We start from the raw sequence: 25,498 nt of genomic DNA, 5'->3' as shown, positions 1-25,498 counted from the left end.
CGGTCCAGCGCCGGCCCCGCTCGGCTTCCCGAGCGCAGCCCCGGCAGAGCCGCCCAAGGGTCGCGGGGACCCGCCGGGGCGGCTCCGGGACACCCGTCTCGAGGCGTGCCCGAGAACTTCAGGGTGCGGATCACCGTCCCCTCCGCGCTCCGCGGCTGCAGGGACCGGCCAGGAGGGGCCCCTGCCCGGCGCGGGGTTCCGGAGTTGAGCGGGAAGGTAACGCAGCCCCGGCTGGGGTCTCCCGCGTCTCTCCCCGGGCACGTACAACACCTCTGTCCAGGGATACCGCATCCTACCCCGGCCACCCCGCATCCCTACGCGGCAGGGATCCTGCACCCTGACTGGGGTCTGGCGCTACCCCCGCTGACATCCTCCCTCCCCTCTGCCGCCAGGCAGGAGGGAACTTGCGCGAGGAACGACGCGGGACCACGCTCGTACCTGCGTATCCGCGGGGGCCGCCGCCGTCCCGCCCCAGCGCGGAGGTGCGCGGCGCGTCCAGCTCGGGTGTGCTGGCGGCCGGCATGGCTCCGCCGAGCGCCGCCGAGCCCCGCCGCGCCGAGCCGCCCGGCAGGTGCACCGCACCCGCACCCGCACCCGCCCGCCCTCCGCCGGGGCCGGGCCGGGGGGAGCAGCGCGGCTCGGCCCATCCCGGGCAGCCCCGCCGGGCGCCCGCCCCGCGGCCCCTCAGCGGCAGCGCGGGGCGGGGAGGAGGGGCCGCGGGGCGAGGGAGGGGCCGCTCGGGGCCCGCGCAGCCCGAGCCGGGGCCGGGGATTGCGCCGTGCCCTGACGGCCCCGGGCTGCGGCCTGGCCCTTGCCCGGCCCGCGCGGCGCCCCACGGGCGGCCAGAGACCGCCTGCCCCTCGCCGCCTGCCCTGCTTCCTGCCTGCCATCAGCCCCCGATGCAGCCAGGCTGGTGCTCAAGACCTGCAGAGCCTCAGGTACCTCGGTCTGGTTTTCATGGGTCTAGTCTAGCAAACACAGTATACTGCTCTTTATGTGGTTATATTCCAGGAGCAGAATCTCTCACATACATCCAGTTTATGGTCTACCAAGTTGTGTTTGTTTTCACTGGGATCTGCAAGGAAGCCCAGTGGATGGTTCCCAGATCCATCATCCTGTCCAGAGCTGGGTGGCACACACAAACATGCACAGGCTGCTTGGCAAAACCCAAGTGCCTTGTGCATGCTGCGTGTGTCATTTTGTGCTTGTCACATCCTGGCCATGTCTCCCCTGCCACTTGCACTTGCAGCATCACCATAGTGAGTCTGAGTCTCAGCAGTGTTGGCTGAGATCCTTGATTTGCTGATACTGGCAGTGGATCCAAAAAACACCTTTAATGGTCTGCACTTGTGTCCACAGATAACAAGAGGAGGAACAACTAGCTCTGCTGAAGAAGCTCTATATGTTGGTGCTGAGCCTATAGTCTGGGGCCCACACCAAGCACTGCAGCTATTCACACTCTCCCCCACTTGTTATACCCTCTCATTTTTTTTTTCACCTGGAATTAGAAGGAAAAAATAGTCTGCAGGAACAGATTAGAGAGATTAAATTCCAAGGTACTCGAAACCCAAATAGACTAAAAAACCTCTTAAGGCTCTTCTGGAAACATCAAATAGAGCAGGATCATGCCCACATGAAATGGTAACAGCTCAGTGTGCTGCTGGCCATAGCACTGGAGCTATGAGCTTATCTGTCAGAGAGGCCTCAGGAATATTGCAGATATAAGGGATTGCTATTTCTAGCTCTACCACTAAACCACATTCATAAAGTAATTCTTGGTCACATTATAGTAAAACACCAGCATTTTTGAAAATGCTGCAGTTTATGAATTGGGTTTGTATTTCTAGTAATGCCAAATATTAATCGAAGTCAAAAAGAAACTGAAGCTCCTCCAGTCAAGTCCAGTGAAACCAGAGGATTACCAAAGACAGAGAAGTATTTTTTTCTGTAAGCCAGTACCCCTGCAGCTGCTGTTACAAATGCAAGTTGAACGCAAGTGTACACAAGCAAGTCAAATCTTTCCTTACAAGCGCTTACAGAAGAAAATTCAGCAACAGCACCTGAATTCCACTCACCTCATGGCAGCATTCAGATTTGCTTTGTAAGCAAATCAGCAACAGCACTGGTTTTGCTCCACATGTCCTGGAACACCACAGGCAGCCCTGTGGCATGACACCCCAGAACATCACTCACCTCCCTAGCTGCAGGTGAGTGCTTTCATAATTTTTAATGCCACTGGTTTCACCTTGAGCATTAGGGGAAGCCATGCAGCCTCAGCCAGACAGTTCCTGCTTTTTCTTAGGGATTATTTAACTGTTGGAGTTCACTAAACTGCCCTAAGACATTGCCTTTCTTTTAATCCTAGTTATTGGAGCTAGCCCCAGGCATGCCAAGGGCACAAGACTACTGAAGTGACAGTGCCCAGCAAAGCTGCCTGGACAGCTGCAGGCAGCAGACAGGGACTGCCTGCCACTCACTGGCCACCCAAACAGGGACGTGCTCCCAGATCCCAGTCGGTGATGGCAGCTTTCCAGCAGCAGCAAGCCGATCCCCTTTCTCCTCTCCTGGCTGGCCCTGCTGCCACCCCCTCCTTCCCTGAGCCTCAGGAGCTGAGGCTGGCTCAGCAGAGCATCAGCCCCTCAGACCCAGGCAGCGACTCCTGGGTTTGCCTACGTTGTTCAGAGCCTTAGGCAGACTCTGTTGCTTGTTCTGTAACTCTTGAAATGGAGAATATTAGCTCTCAGCCTCAGCTTCTGTTTAGTTAGATCACACATGCACAGGTGTGATAGCTAAAAACTCAACAATTAGATTGCTGAAAGAAAAATGTGAACTTTAGAAATGACATGAAATGATCTGGTGGGTTGTCATTCTGTTGCCGTTACTGGATCAGTGGTGTGCTGCTGGCCCAGGGAGATGGCTTCACTCTGCCCCCGACTTTGCCTCTTCCTCCTCTCCCAGCTATAAGCTTCACTCACAGTATCACAGGATTAACTAGGTTGGAAATACCTTTGAGATGACCTAGTCCAACCTATGACCTAACACCACCTTTGTCAACCATACCATGGCACCGAGTAGCATGTCGAGTCTTTTCTTAACCATCTCCAGGGATGGTGACTCCACCACCTTCCTGGGCAGCCCTTTCCAATGCCAAAGCACTCTTTCTGTGAACAATCTTTTCTTTATGTTAAGCCTAAACTTACCTTGGGGCAGCTTAAGGCTGTCTCATCTTATCCTCATGTTGATTGCCTGGGAGAAGGGCTCAGCCCCCACCTGGCTGCACTCTCCTGTCAGAGAGCTATACAAAGTGATGAGGACTGATGAGCCTCCTCTTCTCCAGGATCAACAACCCCAGCTCTCTCAACTGCACCTCCGAGGACTTGTGTTCCAGACCCCTCACCAGCCTTGCTGCCTTTCTCTGGACACGCTCCAGCCCCTCCATGGCCTTCCTAAACTGGGGGGCCCAGAACTGGACACAGCACTCAAGGCAGGGAGTGGAACGACATGGGGTTACTGCCCACCTAAACCATTCTGTGATTTTATGATAGATGTGGGCATAAAGTGTGGCTTCTCTAAGCAGGGAGGAGTGATGCTCTCCAGTGTGGAAGAAACCAACCTGGTCCTGTGTTGTCATCATATTGTGAAGCTCTCATACCTTCTCAGTGATTTCTCATGGACAACTCCTCACAGCACTGACTCCTCCTTCTTCACAGTACAGCCAACAAATTCCATCTCTCTCCTCAACCAGCTAACCCACTCTTTTGTAGCACTTGTCTTCTTATTGGACACAGCTGTGGCCCATTCCTAATCTTTGGTGATTAGTACAGCTGCAACTCCTCAGGTGTGAGACTACCTTCTGCACTATATTTTCTTGCATTCTATCCCTCCGCAATTCCCCATTTTCTTTTAATTACAAAGTTGCAGCATCTCTGCAAAGATATGTTTGAGTAAATTGATATTATAACATATTCACATATCTCACTTAGGACTAAGAGTATACAAATGTTCAGGCAACATGTCACAGCAAGAACAACCTAAGGCTTTTAATAAACTAATGTGTTTCCTATCTTTTGCAGGGCCCTTTGCAAAAGATAGTAAACCCAGTACAATCATCTTTTGTGTAATTTCTGTTTAACTCTGGAACGTGTCTGTGTGCTGACCTTGATTTATTACTCAAACTTACATTACATATTACCAGAAACTCTTACACTTACACTTCTAGAATATTGACAATATCAATAGATGTACAACTTTAAAGGCAACTCACAAGAATAAGTTAAAGGCTATGTATTAGGATAGTAACAAATCAACAGTTACATAATTTTATCAATAGCTATAGAATTCGAAGAACATCGATCCAGTATCTGTCGAGTGTACTTATGCTTATGGAATATAAACTTTTACATTTATGCCTAATCAAAGATTAATAGTTGCCATTCACAAACAAAATGCACGTTTCATCAGCAAACGAACACACCATACTGAATGATGGAGCTACTCTGTCCCCAGCTCCAACTGCTCTTTTAATAATTCTCTTCTTCCTTCTACAGTTCTTTGTTGTATTAGTTGGCCACCTCAAGCCTCTCTTGCTCTGTTTTCCATGTTGATGAAACAATCTATTCTTCACTTGATATGTTATTTCCCATTGTGTCCCCCGCGGCTCACTTGTGCTCCAGGTGTTGAAATTCGTCAGGTCTGGACCAGGCAGCCTCCCCAGCTGCTCTCAGTGCTGTGCTGGGCTCCCTCTCTGGCTGCACCTCGCCCTACAGCCCAATCCCCAATCACATCAGGCTACTGTGGAGATGGCCACGATACAGTTTTAGAAAACTTCTCTTACGTGCTGTCTGTTCATGTAGTGGCGCCTTTGCCGTTGTGCCCTGCTGCACACACTGCCACTCAGGGGGGACCCGGCACCGTCCTGGGTCCCCTCTGGACTGCAGCCATACCTGGGCAGCGGGCACAGGGCTTGCTCCAATGCACCAAATAAGCAAAGTGTGTGGCGTCTGCTCCTCATAGCCAGCACTCTTCTTCTTGGGGGTTGTGGGAACTCAGCACAGCAGTCCTGATGTGCAGAGTCACCGAGACAACCCTTGGGGGGCTCGGAGGTCCTGGAATGTTGCCAGAAGTGCTTGGTGGTTGGACTTTGATCATGCACAGGACGCAACACCTGTATGAGGATGGGAGGATCACACGGGGATAAATGGTGAAGGGATAGATTAATTATGATGCGAAACACAGGTTTTAGAATCTCGGTACAGGGGGGTTCTATGGGGACAAGATGGAGGAATTAGGGCGTGTCCTGTCCTTCTTCTTCTTCTTCTTGTCATCCATCTTCAGTGGTGGTGGTGGCACTTTGGGATTGGTTCTTACTGGATGTGCACTTGTCAATAAGGGTGAAAAGTATTGGGGGGAAAAGGTAAATATCTTATACGTAATTTTTAGTATAAAGATAAGTGACCGCCCCGGGGGCTCTCAGTGTGCTCATGGCTGGCTTGCTGTGCGGACCTCTGTCGGGCCGGGGGAAAATATTGTAGATAAGATTTAATAAACAACACCGAAGACTGAAAAACCTGAAGACTCCTTTTGTCCTTTGGAGTGTGGGCTGCCCCAAGGCCATCCCAAGCCTTTCCAGGCCATTGGAACAGACGAGGGACAGGACAGGGGGTAGTATCCCATACATTGTCCCAACTTCTAGGCTCCCAGGTCTGCCTGGCTATAGCTCATGTGGATTTTTAGGCTCTCAGGCTCTTGGTCTGCCTGACTCCACTGTCTTATTTATGTCCTTTTTCCCAAACCACAACAGGATCACCTCCTTACTGTTCTCTCTACAGTTCTCTACCTGAATCACCTCAGGATCATGTCAGAATCATGTGAGGGTCACCAACTGTTGTCATCATATTGTGAAGCTCCCATACCTTCTCAGTGATTTCTCATGGGTATCTCCCCACAACACTGACTCCTTCTTCACAGCACAACCAACAAACTCCATCTCTCTCCTCCACGAGCTAACCCACTCTTTTGTAGCACTTGTCTTCTTATTGGACACAGCTGTGGTCTATTAAGGGCAGGCCTGTCCCTAATCTTTGTGATTAGTACAGCTGCAACTCCTCAGGTGTGAAACTACCTTCTGCACTATCTTTATTTTCTTACATTCTGTTCTTCCACAGTCCCGTACCAGGGAATACAGCATGCAGTGACCTGGAGAGTCCTTTCTGCCAAGGACACGCTGAATGCCCATGCCCAGCTCCAGTTTGGCTCTTCTGGTGACTCCCCTGGGCTGTCAGTGCACAGAGCTCTGCTGTGCTCGTGTTAAGATGGCTCATGGCTGATTTCATGTGACCTGCTTGCTTGCTGCAAACTCCACTGTGTTTTCCTTGTTTCTAGTAGGTGTTAGGGAGATGGTGGATTCAGCTTGGGGCCACAGCCAGGAACTATTTTCTTGTATTACCATTAAGTGCAGTCCAGTGTCACAGTATAGAAAAACACAGCAGATATATCCCATCCGAGCCTGAAATGCTAAACTAATTTGAGGAGGGAACATTTTTGTTCCTTCTTTTATAGAAATGAATAAATACAGTGTGACAGGCCAAGTGGCATCAATACACATTCTGTTTGTCAGTAGCTTGGAAAAACAAACACTCTGAGAACAAGCATTCGTGTCTTCAGTCCAAGATATAATGTTGCTGTGAACACTCACAAAAGCTATCTCCTCCAGCACTGTTTGAGGCTAATCAGAACGATTCCAGTTAAGCAGACATGGCCTTACAAATTGATTTGTTAATTTCCTTCTCCTAATATCAACTTTTTACAAATGTCAGGATATTCATTCTATACCTGGTAATTCTCTACCAGAGATGAGATTTATATTTTATAAACTTCAAGCAAACAGAAACAGAATGGTTAGGGGACCCTAAAGTCCATCCAGTTCCACCCCCTACATTGGCCAGGGACACCTTCCACTAGCCCAGGCTGCTTCAAGACCCATCCAGCCTGGCCTTGGACACTCCCAGGAATGGGGCAGCCACAGCTTCTCTGGGGAGCCTGTGCCATGGCCTCACCACCCTTCTAGTAAAGAATTTATTTTTAATATCCAGTCCAATACTGCCCTCCTTCAGTTTACAGTTGCTTCCCCTTGTCTTATTGCTCTATACCCTGGTGAATATCAAGTAAATTTCCCTCATTTCAGAGAAACACCACTCACTTGGTGGAACCGGCTCAGAACCTGTCCTGAACCACGGCGCCTTGGTAAGGTTTGTGTGGTGAAGTTGGCACGTGTGATCAAATCCTGGGGATCTGATCTGCATAACTCAGAAGAGGATTGAGCTCATGCGACACCAGCAAGTGCTTTAGACCCTTGCATGAGATGCATATTAGATTTGCTTTTATCCTTTCAAAACAGCAAAAGGAAGAATTCTCTAAGGAGCATAGTAAAGCGTTAGTGTACCGTTCCTGAGTGACAATTTCATTACAGACTTATAGAAATGCATTATTATCCTAAACCTACTGCATACTTCAGAAATCAGGGAAGAATTGCTAATATGCTACAAATTTGACACAAAACTGATGTCTCAGGCAAAAAAAAAAAAAATTAGCAGCTATTGGATTAACACTGTAGTGTCAGGTTTTCTCTGTGCTAGGAGGAATGGCGGGAAATTCACCATAGAGGGAGAACATTAACTATTTGCAAGCCAAGACCAATGAAAACCTGCTGGGTCTTGTCTCCAGATGTGGAGCAGACATCCTGCTCAAGTTTCTTGTGCATCTACGGACAGCAAAAGCTGTGCTGTAAATCGCTGACTATCTCAATCTTGGTAGGAAGCAGAAATGCTTAAAGATCAAACAAAACTATATGGTTAGATCCTCAGCTAATTTAACAGAGAGCTGTAACTAAATCCATCCATTTACACCAGCCAAGGAGCTGCCCAGTGTCCATTCTAGCAAATAAAGATTTCTTTTATTTTATGGTGGATGCTCAGTACTTTTCACAGCTCTGCATTTCCTCAGTGAAATTTTAAAGGGATTGTTGTGTCACCACATTTCTCTTCACAGAGAAAAGCAAGGCACAATTCTTCCCAAGCATATTTCTGGGTTTCACATTCTCTGAACCTCAGAGAAAGGAAAAATAATTTTTATCTCATTTGTTGTGCCTGTGTTTGTGTAAAGGTAGAATGCAATATGGAGATTGTTTACCCAAAGTGATGTTTTGTTTCCTTGGCCTATCAGGGCCAAGTGAGTGTGTGTCAGGACTGTTGGCTGACAGTCAAAAGATGCTGTGCAGTTGTATGCAGTTGAGTGCTTGGCAGATTCAGTTTAGATGTAATATAATATAGTGTAATATAATATAGAATAATATAGTATTATAAAGTAATTAATTAGCCTTATGATAAGATGGAGTCCTCCCTGCCATGGGGATCCCTGCAAATACTATATTGTTGCAATTCTATTAAGCAATTTTTATTTTAACCTTTTGCACTTTTCAATTCACATAATGGATTTGTCAAGGTCTCTGAGTGGTGCATTCAAATGTAATTACACAGATGCTCTGCAACATTGTTAGTTTGCTCATTTAGCAAAGGGCAGTGATTGAAGGATATGCGTACACATGTCCAGCATCAACTTCAAAACAGACTGAACTGATATTGGTTAGTATTTCTTCTTCCAGCTGGCTTAAGGGACTGAACAAGAGAAGTATTGCCCACCAGCAAAGCCCTGGCACATCACTGTTGTTCAAGACAGTCAAAATGGCACAAGATGCTGAAAAAAGAGAATATTCAAGTATTCTTTGCCCCAGATATAAACAGTCTGGGATGGAAATGTGAGAAAAAAAATCCCCTGCCCCAGCATCTGCCCTTGACCCACCTCATGTCCTGTGTGGCCAAAGAAAAGAGACTCAAGGAGGGGAAACAAATGTGATCAGAGCTACCCAGCAAGGAACAAAGAAACAGACTCCTTAGTTACAGAAAGAGACACCTGAGAAGACCCAGGAGAGTTCTGTGCAAGCTCAGGGTCCTGAGGAAGGTTACAGGGAAGCTGTTCAGTGCTGCTTCCCAGGCCAGACCTGGAAGGTGCCAGCACTACAGATTCAAAAAAGGGAAGAAGCTTTCTAGCCAAAGTGGGGTTTAGGTTCAGAATTCTTTGACACAAGATATTGTGGATATTAAAAAAAAAAATTACAGTGAAAAATATCATTGGCTAAGTGCTAGGTCAAAAATCCTCTACGGGGTTATTAAAAGCCAGGCCATCTCTAGCTTGGGATATCTTTCAGCATCAGGCAGCTGGCAGTCACACATGTTCCTTCACATCTGCTTTGGAGACAGGTTCCTCACCTGGCTAAGCTGTGTGCTCTGCACAGGTACAGGTGCTCACCTCCCAAATCCACAAGCCTCATCTCCACATCAGTGTTGGAGAGGGACATACACACAGTCTCAGTGTGCTCCAGCACACAGTGACTACTTTGTTCCGTCTCTGAAGATGCTTATAATGGACATAAAACCATATCCCCCATTTTCACTGCTCTGCTGTATTTTATCTCTCTGAGCAGCTTCAGCAAAAAACAAGAAACTCACAGCTTTGTCATCTTTCTCTCTCAAGAAGCTGTGAGCATCTGTCAGTGACAAGGAATTCCATGAAAACAAAAGATCTGGGATTCCCTCCCTTGCATCACCTTTAGAAGCAGTTTTACAGACATGTATATGATTGTGCTCACCTCGTGAGGTCTCATGGGGTTCAGATTTAAGAAATAAATTAATTCTTCCCTGTGAGGGTGGTGAGGCCCAGGCACAGGATGCCCAGAGAATCTGTGGCTGCCCCATCCCTGTGAGAGTCCAAGGCCAGGTTGGGCACTGGGGCTTGGAACACCCTGGGATAGTAGAAGATGTCCCTGCCCATGGTAGGAGATGATCTCAAAGTCCCTTCCAATCCATACGATACCGTGATTCTATGATTTAGCAAAAACCCTCATTTGCTCACAACCAGGCATTGATATGGTGGCACTAATTCTCCTAAACCCTCAGTCAATGACCCCTGTGTAACCCATCACAGCCAACGGAGGCTGGAAGATGAGTAAACCAAATGAGCACACTGAAATCTAGCCTTTTATAAGAGATTAAGGCAAATAATAAATAGTCCATCTGAATGGATCAGTCCCATTTGCCTCTGTGAAAACCTGACCCAGATTCCCTGGAGCTGATGGTCTGCAGCAGACACAGCAGATTTCCCAGTTTTCCTGTTTCTTAGTAGATTTGTCCATGCTGACTTTGCCCCTGATGGACCCTGGACACAATACCCCTGATACTTTAGATACCCATCAGCAATTTGGGGCCAGAGATATTAAAAGGCCACACATCATTTAGCAAAACCACAACTTCCTTCTTCATCATTTTGAATGGAGACAATGATTTCAAATAAAAACTCTTAACTGACTGTTTTGATTTTCTGTAGTCTGGGTGTTGACAGTGAGTCTCGTCCAAAGATGACAGCGGTAGAGCTCAGGTATTGCTTGTACAGTACCAAAGGCTCAAATGTAGGTGGATATGATGTAGGTGAATCAACTGGATCCAGATAATTTCTGGAATGCTGTGTTTCTCAGAGTTCAATGTCGTTCCTCATCCTGATCACTTCACTTTCTCACCATCTACAAAATAAGGCACCCACCAACATGCATCCCACCTCCAGGAAACAAATAAATAATTGGATAGTGGCCCCGTCTGTCTGCTCTGTCACTGCCTTTTTCTCTTGCCAGTTCTTTGTATTTTTGCCTTTACCAGCTCTTCTTTCTGAAGGCATAACACCACATTTTAATAGGAAAATTAATAAATAAACACTCAGAATGAAAAATTTGTGGGAATGAGATTAAATACAGCTAATTGATTTGTTAATGAAATCTTCCTGAAAGAAATCCAGGGTTGTTCAAACCCTTTATCTGTGATTGCCAATTTACAGAAAAAAAATGACAGACATCAGTTTAATTTAGGCAAGAGATGATGGGCACCTTGGAGAGACAGCAGCTCCTGGAGAAGCAAAGGAAAGGAAAGGTTTATCCAGCTGTTGACGGGAAGGACCAAGAAAGCTCTCTCAAGATTTGTGAGGTTTAGCTCCCAAACACAGCAGAACTTTGGCATCCTGCAGTGCCTAAAAGCCCAGAGCCCCACAGCTTGGTTTAATTCTGCACCAGCCATGCTCAGAGCAAGAATGTTGTGTCTATCTGGCAGGCAGGGTCCAGTGCCTTGACCTGATAGGCAGAATCAGAAAGACCTGGTGGGTTTTACTTCATGGTTGCAAGCAAAGTGGAGAAGATTTGTTGGTGCAGCTCCACAGGCCACATCCTTCATGCACAGAGAAGCTTCTTGGCTTATTGTGAGATTTTGGCATCTTTTGTGAAATCTGCTGATGTCAGGACACCACAGCTATGGGTATTGTGCTTTTAATCCCCACTTAATCAAAATTCAGTCCCCTGGTTGAACTTAACTGCTGCAGCCACATTTAAATTTTTTTTTCTCAGGTCTCACCATGGGCAGCATATATAATTCAGCTCTATGCAGAGCTAGAAAGGGGCTATTAGCAGCTTAAATCTTATTTATGCACTAATACGAAGGCATATGTAGTATTTATGGGATGCTTAATCCCTGTGCTAACCCTCTGCACAGAAGCAGGCTGAGCTAAGCAGCACAGCTTTTACGACAAAGGAAAGTCTAAAGCTTACAGCTTTTATGACAAATACTGTCAGCAACACCTATTTCTTCAGCTCTGGGAGTTCCTACTTCCTTCCGAAGGAGAGAAGATGAGGAAGGAGAATGAAACAAAGGTCCTAACCCTCCAGCCTTTGATCTGGAAGAGATTAGATCCTGCTGTAAATTTAGGACAAGCCTTCAGAGATGTGTGGTGATTTCTCAGAGCCTGATTGTGGTTTCACAGCAGCACTGTATTCTGGGGCCTTGTGCTAGTCAGTCAATGCCGACCAAGAGAGACTCTCCCACAACAGCATTCTGTAGCCTAGGGCTGTTCTCTGAGGGTGCTTTGCTCTTGCATTGCTGCTTGTTGGTTTGTTAATGTACTCACTATGCACATTTCCCTTGATTTGCTTAAAATCATAGAATGAGAGAATGCTAGTACATTGTAAATAAACAAAGAAACAAACAAAAAGCTCACCTCCAAACCAGAAATGTTTCTAAAAGAGTAAATTTTCAAGCACTCTACATCATTACATTTTCAAGGAAGCTTGGGAGAAGAAATAACACACACTGGAAAAAATTCCTTTTCATGGTAAAAGCTACTCTTCAGGAAGTCTTTTCTGTGTAGACTGTTGGGAGAGGGTGGATAGGGAAGAAACATGCAAGTCTCAAGAAAATTTTCCAGTAGATAATTAAATACATGGCCTATAATTTTTTATCATCATGGACTTCAGATATGTGATTTATTCACCAATGTAAAAAATAAACCAAACCCCAAACAAGGATAAGTCCTTTTCTGTAGGTCTGAAAAATATTCACTGATGCAGATCACTAATTTTCAACAATCCTAAAAAACTCTGTCTGTATGGAGCATTTATTCCTCTCTATCAATATCAGAAAATGTAGAAGGCTGAAGAGGAAACAAAAGTTAAACCAAACCATTAAAAAATACAGTACTGTGACAGATTTTATTTCATTTTGATCGATACTACATGCTTACTACGACTAGGAACAAACATGCCTTTTTTTTTTTGGTTTGTTTTAGACTTTTATAATTTTTTTTAACCTATATTAAATGTTGACCTAAACTTTGCTGTGCCTAGGAAATCTGGCTCAGGAGTTAACTGCAGGAATTTTTATTTAAATAGATAAGCATTTATGTTTGAAAATAAGACAAAAACAGGTGAACAGGAAAATTAAATTACAAATTCAGTTCATACAAATATCTCTTACACTATGTAATAAATCCTGTTAATTAGCTGAGGTCTTTTAAAAATTCTTAAAATACTTATGAAACATTATTTACAAATTATATAAATAAAATCTAGGCCACTTAAATTAACCAATACAACAAAAAAGTCACTTTTTTGTATGGTATGTACTAAAAATGTTTTTGTTTATTGATCATAACCCAGTTTGCAGTATAAAATGTTTGTTCACTTACATCAAAATGGGTTCCAATAGAAGGAAGGAAGGTACTGTTTCCAGAAGAAAGCAATCAATATAATAAATGCTTAAAATCAACTTCTTAATGTTCTGTTCTGCACCACTTGCAGTCATTTTTAGAAGTCCCTTCTACACTATTTGTCATTTGAACAGCTCATCTCAAAACAGCAGAGACATGGTTTTAGCAACAGGAAAATACTCAGTACATTGCTCACACATCACAAAGACCTTACCGGGAGGGCGAGGCAGAGAATGGAATGTCAGTGGCCAGCACAAGCCTTTACAACATTTAACTTAAAAGGCAGCATTTATAGAACTAATCACAGAATATACACATCCTGCACTCAACAGCAATCAAAAGGACTGGAAAATATACATTTAGGAAAACAAGACTGATGATTTTCCATTACCTTTGTTAAAATTAATGCTTTGCTCCTTGCCTTTTGTTTTAAAACCAGCATTGACACCACCAACAACTATAACTACTTCTTTCTTTAACATAATATATGGCAGGTAACTACTGTACTTGAAAAATGTACAATAAAAGTTGAGAAACCACTGAACTTCCTATGCAGACACATGAAAATATAAAGCCATATAGATCCCAAAGTGCCATGAATACCAAATTCAAGTGATGGTTTATAGCATGTAGGAAAGAAACTAAATGAAACTTGCTCTATGGGTTGCTGAGCCCTTCAGCTGTATCCTCAGTCTCTCCTTTGGCAGCTTTGGTGAGAATTTCCATCCATTTCATTTGCAGCTCTTCATCTTCTGCACTGAAATAGAGAGTTTGATGGGACTGGCAAAGCTTAAAAACGTGCTTCAGATCAAACTTCTCACCAGAACCTGGTAAACTGACTTCATAGCCAGGCAGAGGGACTGGACGTGGGCTTCGTCCATCCTAAAGGAGAGAAAACAAATGTAAGGGTTGAGGAGGAAATGCAGTTTGAGGTGGGAGGAGGGTACAGTGCATGGAGCCAGCAGGCACACACTGCAGGAAGCACACAGACGCAGTCCCAGCTCCTCGCTCAGCGCTGCAATGAAGGAAGCGGGACAAGGCAATACCGACTGCTCAGCTTAAACCAGCAAAAAGCAATGACCTAGTGGTGCTTCATTCTTACTTCACTGATTTCCTTTCACAGTAAATATGGCCAGGGATTTTCATATAATTTCATAGAATTTATGCGTGTGCCTTTTACAAAACTTCCTCTGCATTAGGTACAGGCAACGGGAGCCAGCCTAGAAGAGTTTGATGTTGTCCCTTTTGAACATCATGGGATATTTTGTAGGATTGGTTAAAAGGAAGCAATTAAGCAAAGCTGGACCCTGCGAGATACCAAGGCAACTAAAGGGCAAGGGAAAAGTCTTTGACAGAAAAGACAATTTTTGATTTTCAGTAATTTATGATGCTTTTGGGAGATGTCAAGAAAACCAGTGCTCAAATTCTTGACCATGCTTTCAAAGCCAGATTGACTCACAGATCTAAGGAGCAATACAGCTCTCTAACAGTCACATCTTGAGCATCAACCAACTCCTTTCCTAATCTCTCAAGAAAGACATATTTTAGCAAGGCAAGGTGTGCCATAGCCAAGCAACCTCTTCAACTGCTCCCAGCAAAGTGTTTCTAAAGATGAGTCCCCAAACTGAAGTCTGAATCACATAGGCATCAAGCATCTGTACAAAGCTACCACCTTCTGTAGCAGCTGCTTGTGTTGCAGCCCCATACCACAGCTAACAAAGCATCCCACAGAGAGGTGGCAAACTCATTCTTTTGTCAGCCCACACCAAATGCAGATGACTTGGTAAATCTGGAAGAGGACCAAAACTCTGAGAACAATGGTCAAAAAAGTTGCCTACTTTTTCCACATTTTGTCTAAAATAATTAAAGTATCAAAACTGCTCACATTAATGCAGACACATACATGAACTAAATTGGCAAGAAATACAGTAAAAAATGTATCACAGTTAATTAATAGTTTATCAATACAGGCTTCTTGATTTATTCATCTATTGCCTGTTATTGTCATGCAAAAATGCCAGAGTCCAATTGTTTGAAGATCAAGCACTGTTCAACAAGATTTAAGGCAGCTTTAGACTAAACACTAAAGTTACACTCAGTTCCCATTTGAGTGTAACTAGTTGTCCTAAATGCAGCCCAGTTTCTATTCCCTGAAACCACAGCAACATCCCTAAAAACAGGAAGGTCTTGCCCATGCAGAGGAACTGGCATGTACAGAGCAGCTCCTGCACACGTGGCACTGTTCAAGCAAGCAAACACAAGACTGATGAACACAAATGCACAAGAGCACATGCATGCTCAACCATGCCTGTTTCACTGGTCCTGGTTTGGAAGAGCAGACATTTAGACTTGTCAAATGGAAAATTGTAGGTTGCCCATGACAGTGACAAATGATATTATTTGTAGCCACAAAGTGCACTGTAGGAGCAAATTGATGTTTGAACTGTACGTGTTGCACCTACCCAACATGTGCAGACATAGGCAAATTAAGCAGTCTGCCTTTGGTCTCGCATCCTCCCTTAATATGCTGCCCTTGACACTTTGTCTGTACCTGCCTGATCCAAAAGGAAGGGATTTACATTATCTCTGAAAAGCTGTACTACTGAGAGGTAAAGGTGAAGCACTTGGCCTTGAGGAACACCCCACCCCCAGTCCAGACTTGTTTTTGGGACCAGCAGCATCCGTGCATGTCCTTTGCCACTGAGCCCTTCCCTCCTACCTGAAGCCCAGCAAATCCAGCAGCTATTATGCACCCATGAGGAATTCCAGCCTTAAACTGAGTATGTAAGTAGGATTTACAGGCCTTATAAGAGAGATGAAATTCATGTTTTTAAGAGCCTACAGGATTTGGCTGGTTGGACTGTATTTAAAAAAAATATTTCTGTGTGCAACATAGTACAACTGCAAGATACTGGTGTTTCATCAAACCAAAATACCCAGTGCTGAAAGAGCTTCACTTTAGGGCTGATTACAATAATTTTCCTCAGATAGTGTGAGTGATAGATAAAAATTTAGTGGATGTGTAATACTGTCAGCAATCACATGCACTGTGCACTCATCCTGGCTCTCAGCGGCACAACACAAATGGGTTATTTGCCTAGGTCATTAGAGCAGCATGTATTTATTGTTTTGTTACAGCCATTGCAGCATCCAGGGTTTAAGATTTGGGAACAGAATACTCAGTGCCACCAGACAGGCAGTTCTGTTTCAGGCACCCCTGCATACAGACATGCCTCTGGCACTGCACAGTTCTTTGCAGTGTATAAGCCTTTGGACAACAATGACCCACCAACGGCATGATCCACCTCCTACTTCCAAGTGGGCTTAGAAAATCCATGGTTTTTTCTACCCAAACTCTACTCCTTATCCACTCATGATCTAACCCCAACCTTACACAAGTCATCGAGAGACTCCTGTGATCTTCAGAACCATAAAAGGGCAAGCAGAGTTTACTGTAGGGCAAGGTAAATCTTCTACTAAACAGGATCAACAGGCAAGCAAAAAACCCCAAACTTCTCAAAAAACCCTGAGGTCAATTTCAAACTTAGCTACTCCCTTATTTTCTAAAAGTAAATCACATTTACATGATGAATGGAAAATTTCTCTTCTTTATAAAGCAAAATTTTCTCTTGGATCAAGCCTGACCTGATAGATATATAAATATAGCTATATATCTGATATATAAATAAATATAGCTAATGTACTAGTACAGCTCTAGCTATACTAGTTTTACCCTTCATATTTCTTCAAAATCCATTACTTTTTCAGCTATCCTGGAAGCCTTTGCACATCTCACTCAGGTAAGTTCATGTCAGAGCTTTGCAAATAGCTGAAAATTTTACAAGGCCAACAGAGGCACACGGTCCAGGTGGAGCCCTTGAGAAGACTAATTTATCTTAAAACTGCTGCTCCTTACACTTGAAGTGGCCTTTGCTTATAAGTAAACTCTTATAATTTCACTGAGATGAGCACGACAAACAGCTGTACAAATTGTGACTCCATTTGAGGACAAATCAAATTCATATGATTCCCAAACCTAAATAAACTGGGAAACCTGATGTGTGAAGTCTTATACAAGACTTGAACTGTGAACACTCAGGAGATTAATTCATTCTCCTGGAACAAAAGAGTAAAAAGAGCAGTTTTCTTGCTATTTTAAATCTGTGAGTCAGGTTTGTACCTGCATTGGCATCCCTTCTTTGGCATGAGGGCCAGGGGCGCAGAGGAAGAAGCTTTCACTGTATTCAAAGCTCCAGATTCAGCTTGGTTTGCTCCTTCTTCCCAAGAGGCAGCTATTCTCTATTCTTTCTGTTCTTCTTAACAATAATCCCCTGACTTTCAAACTTCTACAGTCATGCTTTACTCTATGTTTCAAGAGTTTAATAGTATTGTTGGCAATATTATTCCCAAAAGACACATCTCAGGCCCTGAAATGCTTCTTTGCAGGTCTAAAGAGGTCTGTGAGATTCACAGAGGTGGTTATGCAAAAAAGAACTATGTCTGGGAAAAGAATATTTAAGCATATGAGTGGCTCCCAACTGATTCCAGACATTCAGACACCAGTAATGAAGCTCTGGAAGAGATTTTCCCCTGAATTTTGGTGCATCCTGTGTAAACCAGAATTAAGAAGAATGTTGGATTAATATCAAGAAATAGCACTTCCTAAATTTTTTTTGCAGTTGGATGCAAGTTGAAATATACAAATGGGAATGGCAGGCTCTTGAAGAAAGGAATAACTTCTTGTTTATAGTCTCATTCCTGACAGTAAATGCTGGTTTTGGAATGTAAGATAAACCTTGTTCTTTTGCTTTCTTGATACTTTATTGGGAGAATTCTCTCACCCCTGAAATAGTTGAGGACACTAACCTCTAAATTTAACTGTCATAAAATTGACAATCAGTGCCAAAGGCACCCTTTTTCCCTAAAAAAATAGGATCTCACTAATAATATCAGCAGAGGCTCAAGATCAAATTTGGCAGGACATGGACAAAGTACACAGCAACTGAAGCAGAGAAGTTCCCCCAGCTTCCATCTGTGGTTTTGCATGACTGTCAGGTGGGGCCTGCAGAATCATCATTGAGTTTGCACTGAGTGCAGGTGATTTATGTCCATGGATTATTATTTGTGCTGTAGTGCAACAATCGGTTGGGCAGTAAGAGAAATTCTCAATCATACTGTGTAAGGGGTGTTGCTTCCTCCCAACCTCTCCCCCCACCACCTCTTAGATGACACATGTTTCTGTGTGAGGAAGGCTAAAGAATTTAAACTTCTCTCCCTCTATTCCTGCTCTCCTTGCCCAAGTGTGAGGCAATCTGGCTTGCTTGTGTGGATGCAGGGCTCGCACTGGCCCTTGGCTGAGCACAGCTTGCGCATCAGTTGAAAAAAGCTGCTCTCTCTGCTTGGCTTTTGAAAGCATTGTTCCTTTCTCCAGACCCTGGCTCCAGAGAAAGCCAGGCTGTTTGTTTGAGGCTGTTTGCTTTTCCAATGTATAATTTCAGCCACGCTGTCTGCAGGACAAATTGGAGGCTTACCCATTGCGGGGCTGGAACCACAGATGGAGCCAAGGGGCATGAAGCTCCAGATTCAAGCTTTCAGCCTTTGGGAGCACTATGTTTCAAACATTACACAAACTTTCTAAAAGCCAGAGGTGCTCCTGCTGACAGGCTGCAAAATGAACACAGCTCTAACGACAAGGTGTGGTATTTGTCAATCAGATAAAGGGTGAGCTTTACTCTGAAATGCTTTATAAAATCACAGGGAAAATTTATTTCCTTGACTGATCCTAGCCACAAACAGACGCTAATAAAAAGAAAACCTTTTTATCGCTACAACTACAGCAAGGTAATTGCTGGCTGAATTCAGTTCCATTACTACTTCCATCCCACAGAGGCGATAAAACAAAGCTGTGTATAAATGTGTCAAATGCCAAATGCAAAACTGGATATGGGGAATCTCCTTTCAGCATTGTTGTTCTTCAGTGCTAAGGAAGCATGAGAGATATTCTGGTTTGGATATAGATGTTTCCATCCCTTGATTTTCATCACACACAAATGCTAGTTAGCTTCAACAGTACATTTAGAGACAAAAAACTTTTATAAATGTCAGTATTTCCATTAAAGATAAAACCCCACGATGCTATGACAAGGAGCTTTATAATTTTTCAGGCTGAAGAACATCTACATTTTCACAAATTCCTCTATCTCATCAATCCAGAACTAGGTTTAAAAAAAAACGCCTGAACCAGCAGCTCCAGCAATTGCAATATCCAGCCTCCTTTGCAGCTCTATATATTTAACAGGAAAGTGCTTTCCCTAATGACAGCTTAATATAACCTTTGATTACACCTGTATAAAAGCTTAAAAAAGCTAAAGCATAACCTAATTATCCTTGTTTTGTCCTCTTTTTTAAAAAAATTGAATGAAAAAGCAATGAGCTTTAATATTTGCTCACAATGGTATCAGCAGTAAGTACAGATAACAAGGTGTAACCTAAAATCTCTGAGGCTTTGTGCTATCCAGAATAGGAAATTCAGTTCTGTTGTTGAAACCAAGCCAAATCCTTTGACCCATTTCTCAGCTCGACATGTTTAAACTTATGCTTTTCTTTTTCTGTGTGTTAGCCCTCATGAATGCCATCTCACCTGGCTGCTTCCTTGCAGATACAGAACAAGAGGTTCACTCTTGGGGATGGTCACCCACATTTTGTTCCAAGTCTTCCCTTTTTCAAGGAACTGGAGGTAGCTGCTGAAGAGGCTGTTTTCAGCCACAAGGATGCTTTGCTTCTGGATGATGGGGAAAAAATTAAACAGAGCTGTTTCCATTTATGTTTAAGTATGCAAAATACTTAAAATTAAATATAAAATACTCAGGTGGTGCAGAGTCAAATAACACTTGAGGGCAAATGTTGGGTAGGCCAAAACCAAATAAGAAATTAATAATTATTATATACAATTAAGAAATAGCATAATTCCATGCAACAGAGGCAGAACCACCATTCCCAGCAGACATGAAGCTAAATTCAACTTCCACCCAGTAAATTGAAAATGGTAATTAAGATGATGCACCTCATTTCTTGCTTAGCAAAGTAGGCTGGGAGATGACTTCAAATTAATGCAAAGGGTTCATTAACAGAACCTCTGGTGCATGGTGGAGCCAAATCAGAGTGCAAAAAAAAAAAAAATAAATGGAAGAAGCAAAGAAAATCAAAATTCCTGTTTGCATTAGGATTTGCACAGAAGCCTTCCAAAGATTTCTGGCAGCTGCTAATAACATTTGTTAAGTGGCAATCTCTTCAGATTCTACTGAGCTTGTTAAGAAAGTTTAATGTAAATAGAAGGGAAAGAAAAAGCCTGACTGATCTTTTCTTTCTATACCCTGGCTTTCTTGCATTTTACCTCATCCTTTGAAGATTTAACAAAAAAACTAGCAGCCTGAGTAGAGGAGGGAAAAAATGATACTTGTCCTTGGGTTTTTACAGCATTTTGTTGTAATCTGCTTTCTGAAGTAAAGCCATGGGTCCCATTTCATTGGTTTGCCTCTCAGCTTTTCAGATCAACAGGGCTCTCTCTTCCTGTGTAGGTGCAGGTTTGCACTGAAATAGTGCTGCAAAGTTTGTCATGAGATATCACAGGCTGTATTGGCACCCATAAAGAGCTCACAATCTGTAGTCACAGCTGGAGCATATATCACAGAACCACAGAATGGCTGGGGTCAGAGGGGACTGTAAAGACCATCTCATTCCAACCTCCTGCCTATCTGATACCATATCTGAAGGTTTTGATGGGGTCAGCTTCCAGATCCAGAACTGTTACTGCACTCTGCAGACCTGGCAGCTCATGCCATGGGGGACTTGTGGCTTTACCCCACCCTATTGCTGAGATCTTGGATGTGTTTAGGTACAAAACTGTCAAAGCCCCCAAGCAACAGAGTTGCTACATGGAATTAAAAGTGAAAAAACAGATCTTATTTTTTGAAAAGTTACTATGCACTGCTCAAGATTGGAAATACACCATAATAAAAAGAAGTCAGAGGGTTTTCCTTTTTTTTGTAAGTTGGGAAGCTGAAGCTTAGCTGCCAAACCTGTATGCATCCATGTGTGATCAGCATCCTATGATGAATGCTTACCATCTACAAACAGCATCCAGGCTGCAAGCGTGTTCAATAAGATTTATAGGTCAGAGGATTAAATACCATGGTGGGGCAGAAAAGAAAACTAATTTGATTAGCTTTTCCTAAATACACTAAAAAAAAGAGAGAGTCTCACAAGGTTTCTTAGCCAAAGACCGTACCTCTGCAGCTAGTCTTTTCTTCTGTTCCCCAGCTGCCTCCACGCCGGGGCTGCAGGGGCTGGCTGGGAGCTGCAGGAAACACTCCTTACACACGCGGTTATGGCGGCTGTTATCTGCAAGGGGCTTGAACTCAGAGCATTTTGCACAGATCACCTGCAACAGACAGGTGGTGTCATGTTTAAAGCACAATCCTTTATCAAAGAAATTGACTTACAGAATGGTTGTTAGTAAAGCAAAATTCAATGAAAGCTAATGTAAATGTAAGATAGAGAGACCAATAGAATATTCACTATGTCTACCTCCATTAATAATTAATGTGCTTGTGATCCCATGCCATATACCAAAATACCAAATTAAGGAAAACTTATGTCTTTGGGAAGATACTGTATGACTAACATCATGCAAGTTTGCTTTTCTTGCCTTTTCTTACAAGCTTTTATAAGTCAAAAAGAGCTTAAGTTGACAAAGCAATTAGTGCTTTTTAATGGTCTAAGAAAGACTCATTTTCAGAATGAAAGTGGCTGACACTCCTCATCAATCAAGGACATCCTGGAGAACTGAGTAATCCAGAAAGTACCAACTATTTTAAGAACATAGTCCAATATATTATCCATTAAAAGTGATTTGTCTATCCCAGCTGCCAACAGCATGCAATAACACATTGGGCCCAAGGAACCAGTGCTTGGAAACAATGCTGGATCTTCAGCTCCAGAACCTGTTTTCATGCTAAAAATTTGTCTCTAATACACCTGCTCCAGGGAGACAAACTGTTCCCAGGGTGTCAGCCTGATGGACATCCATTCTGACTTTCTGTACAATAATAACCAAAAACCCACAGCACACATATATGTTGTTATATGGTTCACTGTTTACTATATATTTACTATATGAAGAAGACTGCCTTAATTCAGGCAGTGTTACCCAAACAAAAGCAAGGCAGCATTTTTAGCAACATGATAGTCTTTCCTTCAGAAAAATTAACTTCTTTCGTTCGAATGCTATTGCCACACCACAAGGCATTGCACAAAAAATGGTGGTTTAATGATAAATTATTCATTTTGTATTTCTTGTTATCTCTTTGTTCCTGGGGGAAAGCCATTATTTCATTTCTTTAGTGGCACTGACTTTGCAATGGGATATTTTAAACCCCCAGAAATGTATTTCATGATTTAATAAAAGCAAACCCAGAAGACTGAAAATCCCAACTCTAGGGTAGAAATGCCTCCTCCACAATTTAATTTCAGTTGCTAAGACTGAGGTTTCCTTTAACACCTTAACTATACATTTAGATCTCTCTGCAGCTGAAAATTTATCTCTACTTCAAATCACTAATATTATTTAAATAACATTACTCTTAGTTACTTTAGGAACACTGAATGAGGTTTCAAATAATTTTGCAGAAATCCATCTCATCTTGGGCATAGTTGATTTACAGAAAAAAAAAAGGGAATTCAGGCACTGATAAATGGCTCTAGGGGAGGTGGCTAAGGGCCTTCAGTAACCCAGCCTCTGGGATGGATTTTCTTTGGTTTTTCAAGCAGGAGGAAAACACTTTTGCACAACATTTCTTTAGGGAAAGAAACGCAGAATCACAGAGTGTGCTGAGCGGGAAGGGACCCACGGGGATCACCAAGTCCAGCTCCAGGCCCCACAGAGGGCATCCCCAAGCATCACACCCTGTGTGCCTGAGAGCGTTTTCCAAAATCTCCTGGGGCTCTGGCAGATTTGGTGCTCTGACTGCTTCCCTGGAGAGCCCGTTTCAGTGCCTGACCACTCTCTGGGGGAAGAACCTCTTTCTAACATCCACCCTAAACCTCCCCTGACACAACTTCAGGCCTTCCCCTTGGGTTCTAGAAAGAGATCACAGAAAGAGATCAGAGTCTGCCCCTCCTCTTCCCCTCAGAGAAAGTTGTTGACCCCAGTGAGTCTCCCCTCAGCCTCCTCTTTTCCAGGCTAAAGAGAAGAAGTGCCCTCAGCTGCTCCTCACATGGCTCCACTTTGCCATCTTCATTGCCCTCCTTTGGATGCTCTCTAGTAGCTTAATACCATCTTTAATATTGCATGTTCAGCTGTTCATTTTAGCAGAGCTGCTGTCTGGGTGAAGTGAGGCTGTCTAAAGGCCATTGTTTCTGCACACAAACTACAACTCCCTTCCCAGACATATGCCCATCCCCACAAAAAGCACCACCTTTCTTTCTGTCCACTGAGGCATTGAATTTGCCTTTAAACTGGCACAAACTAGGACCCTTGCACCAGTTTTGCTGCTTTCCCCCGTGATATCCAGAGAGTAAAGCAAGTGGAAAAACCTGCTCTGTCAATGACTTGCCATGAACCAGGATGTCTTTTAGTCCCTGTACTGATAAAACAAAAAATTGTCTTCTATGGTCTCTGCAGAAGAAACCCAAGAGCTGAGCGTGCCGGGATACTTACAGCCCCACACTGCTTGCAATGGTGCCGCCTCTTTGTGATGGAGTTGAAGCTCTCGCTGCAGCTCTTACAAGACTGTTTCTCTTTGTCTCGCTTGGATTTGGAAGATTTCCTAGAGGAATCACTCTGAAATTAAAAGTACAAGTATGTGATTAAAAAATAATGGCAACATTGTTCGTAGATCCTCTTTGGGGTTCACACCATTTTGGGAAAGAATTTGCATGACTCTGCTGCTTGCCTCAGCTGGGGGGCTGGCTCAACCATCAGGCGTCTCGGGAAGACATAATGTAGTCTCAGCCCCTTCTGCCCACTCATCTCCTCACCACCACAGAGCAATCTCCTCTCCCTGTCTGTCAGCGCAGAGGTGGAGGAATGGTCAAGGTGGGCATCTCAAGAAAACTTCTCTTCCAGCACTCATCCCTTCCTCTTTCAAGGTGCATGTTGACTTTGTGGGTGCGCTGTAAACCTCCCTCTCTTGCTGGGAAGGAGGTGTGAAGATTTGGGGGCAAATGGCTTGACTGAAGAAGGAAATGGTATTAGGAGTGGACTTTGCACCACCCAACTTCAAATGCTTAATTTAGAAGTTTCCTTAGTCTCCCTCCCAGCACAAGATGAAGCATAAGGCTCCTCAGGAAGGCAGGGACACCTCTGCCAGGGACCTGCACTCTCTGGGACCTGCTGTCTAGGTGGCCAGGCAAGGTTAGCCTCTAAATCCAAGCCAATACCTAAAGTCACTCAGCAAACCTTATTGCACAATTTCCTGATAAATTGAATAGCATTACTGGATCCAGCATAAACTGGACTTCCCATGCCTGGACGTGTTTAAGGCCAGGTTGGATTCAGCTCTGAGCAACCTGGTCCAGTGGAAAGCCTCCCTGCTCATGGTGGAGGTTGGAACGAGACGATCTTTAGGGTCCCTTTTATCCCAAACCATTCCATGACTCCACGATTAACATGCCAACGTGCAGATCACAAAAATACAACATGTCGTATAAAGATGTCTTTAAGTGTTTGAAGAATGCCAGCAACACTTCACAGTATTTCTCAACATTGTCAGAATACAGTGAGAACAGAAGAGTTTGAAACATTGCATTGTAGCTGCAGAAAAAAATAATAAAAATGAAAAAGTCTTTATTACTTGGCAAATTCCAGAGAGCTATTATAAAAGAAAGACTTTTTCAACAAAATGTTATTTAACTACTGACACTGAGAAAGAATTTTTAAAAAATCCCTTTCCATTCCTGTGAAAAAGATGAGACCTTCCTGCACTGGCAATGCCCTCATGCCACCCAGTGATGGCTCAGGTGACTTTACCACAGACTCGTCACACATGGTCTGAACAAAGGGGCTTTTGTAGCAAACAAGGATACGCATTGTAACTCACACTGTTCACCCTAGATAAATTCAACAGTCACTTCGCAACTGTGTCACTTATTACACAGGCTACTTTATTTACTGCTGATGCCTTTTAAAGGAGGTGCTAACACAGAGCTACCCTTGCTTCAGCATCTTGATAATAATGAGCTTGAATAATTGCCATATTTCTCATCTTTCTCAATATGCCCAACTCTGTTTTGAAGCTGCTAAGTCTGACAGGAAAAAACACTCACATAAAATTTGTTCAGAGCCAGGATCTACTTCTTTCAGACTAGG

General features: G+C 43.7%; 1 protein-coding gene and 1 long non-coding RNA gene across 3 annotated transcripts in view; one reads left to right on the top strand and one right to left on the bottom strand.

Moving 5' to 3' along the window:
• The first annotated feature begins 847 nt into the window (after positions 1-847).
• Positions 848-23,853, top strand: LOC134432972 (uncharacterized). Of its 2 annotated transcripts, XR_010031441.1 has the most exons (4): positions 848-938; positions 7,184-7,242; positions 16,900-16,931; positions 23,813-23,853. It is a non-coding gene; the product is annotated as an uncharacterized LOC134432972 (long non-coding RNA). The 2 variants fall into 2 exon arrangements; XR_010031440.1 differs by lacking the exon at positions 848-938 and having other exon boundaries at positions 6,971-7,242.
• The window catches only part of FGD3 (FYVE, RhoGEF and PH domain containing 3), a 94,588-nt gene continuing 81,705 nt past the window's right edge, over positions 12,616-25,498 (bottom strand). Inside the window, 4 exon segments of the mRNA XM_063181842.1 lie at positions 12,616-14,013; positions 19,772-19,912; positions 21,419-21,571; positions 23,849-23,971. Of these exon segments, the coding sequence (XP_063037912.1) occupies positions 13,789-14,013; positions 19,772-19,912; positions 21,419-21,571; positions 23,849-23,971 (642 nt within the window). The 3' untranslated portion in view covers positions 12,616-13,788.

Source organism: Melospiza melodia, assembly GCF_035770615.1.
Source record: "Melospiza melodia melodia isolate bMelMel2 chromosome 10 unlocalized genomic scaffold, bMelMel2.pri SUPER_10_unloc_1, whole genome shotgun sequence".
In the NCBI taxonomy this organism is placed as follows: domain Eukaryota; kingdom Metazoa; phylum Chordata; class Aves; order Passeriformes; family Passerellidae; genus Melospiza; species Melospiza melodia.
The sequence above is the reverse complement of the archived record's forward strand: the minus strand, read 5'-3'. Positions and strand labels throughout refer to the sequence as shown.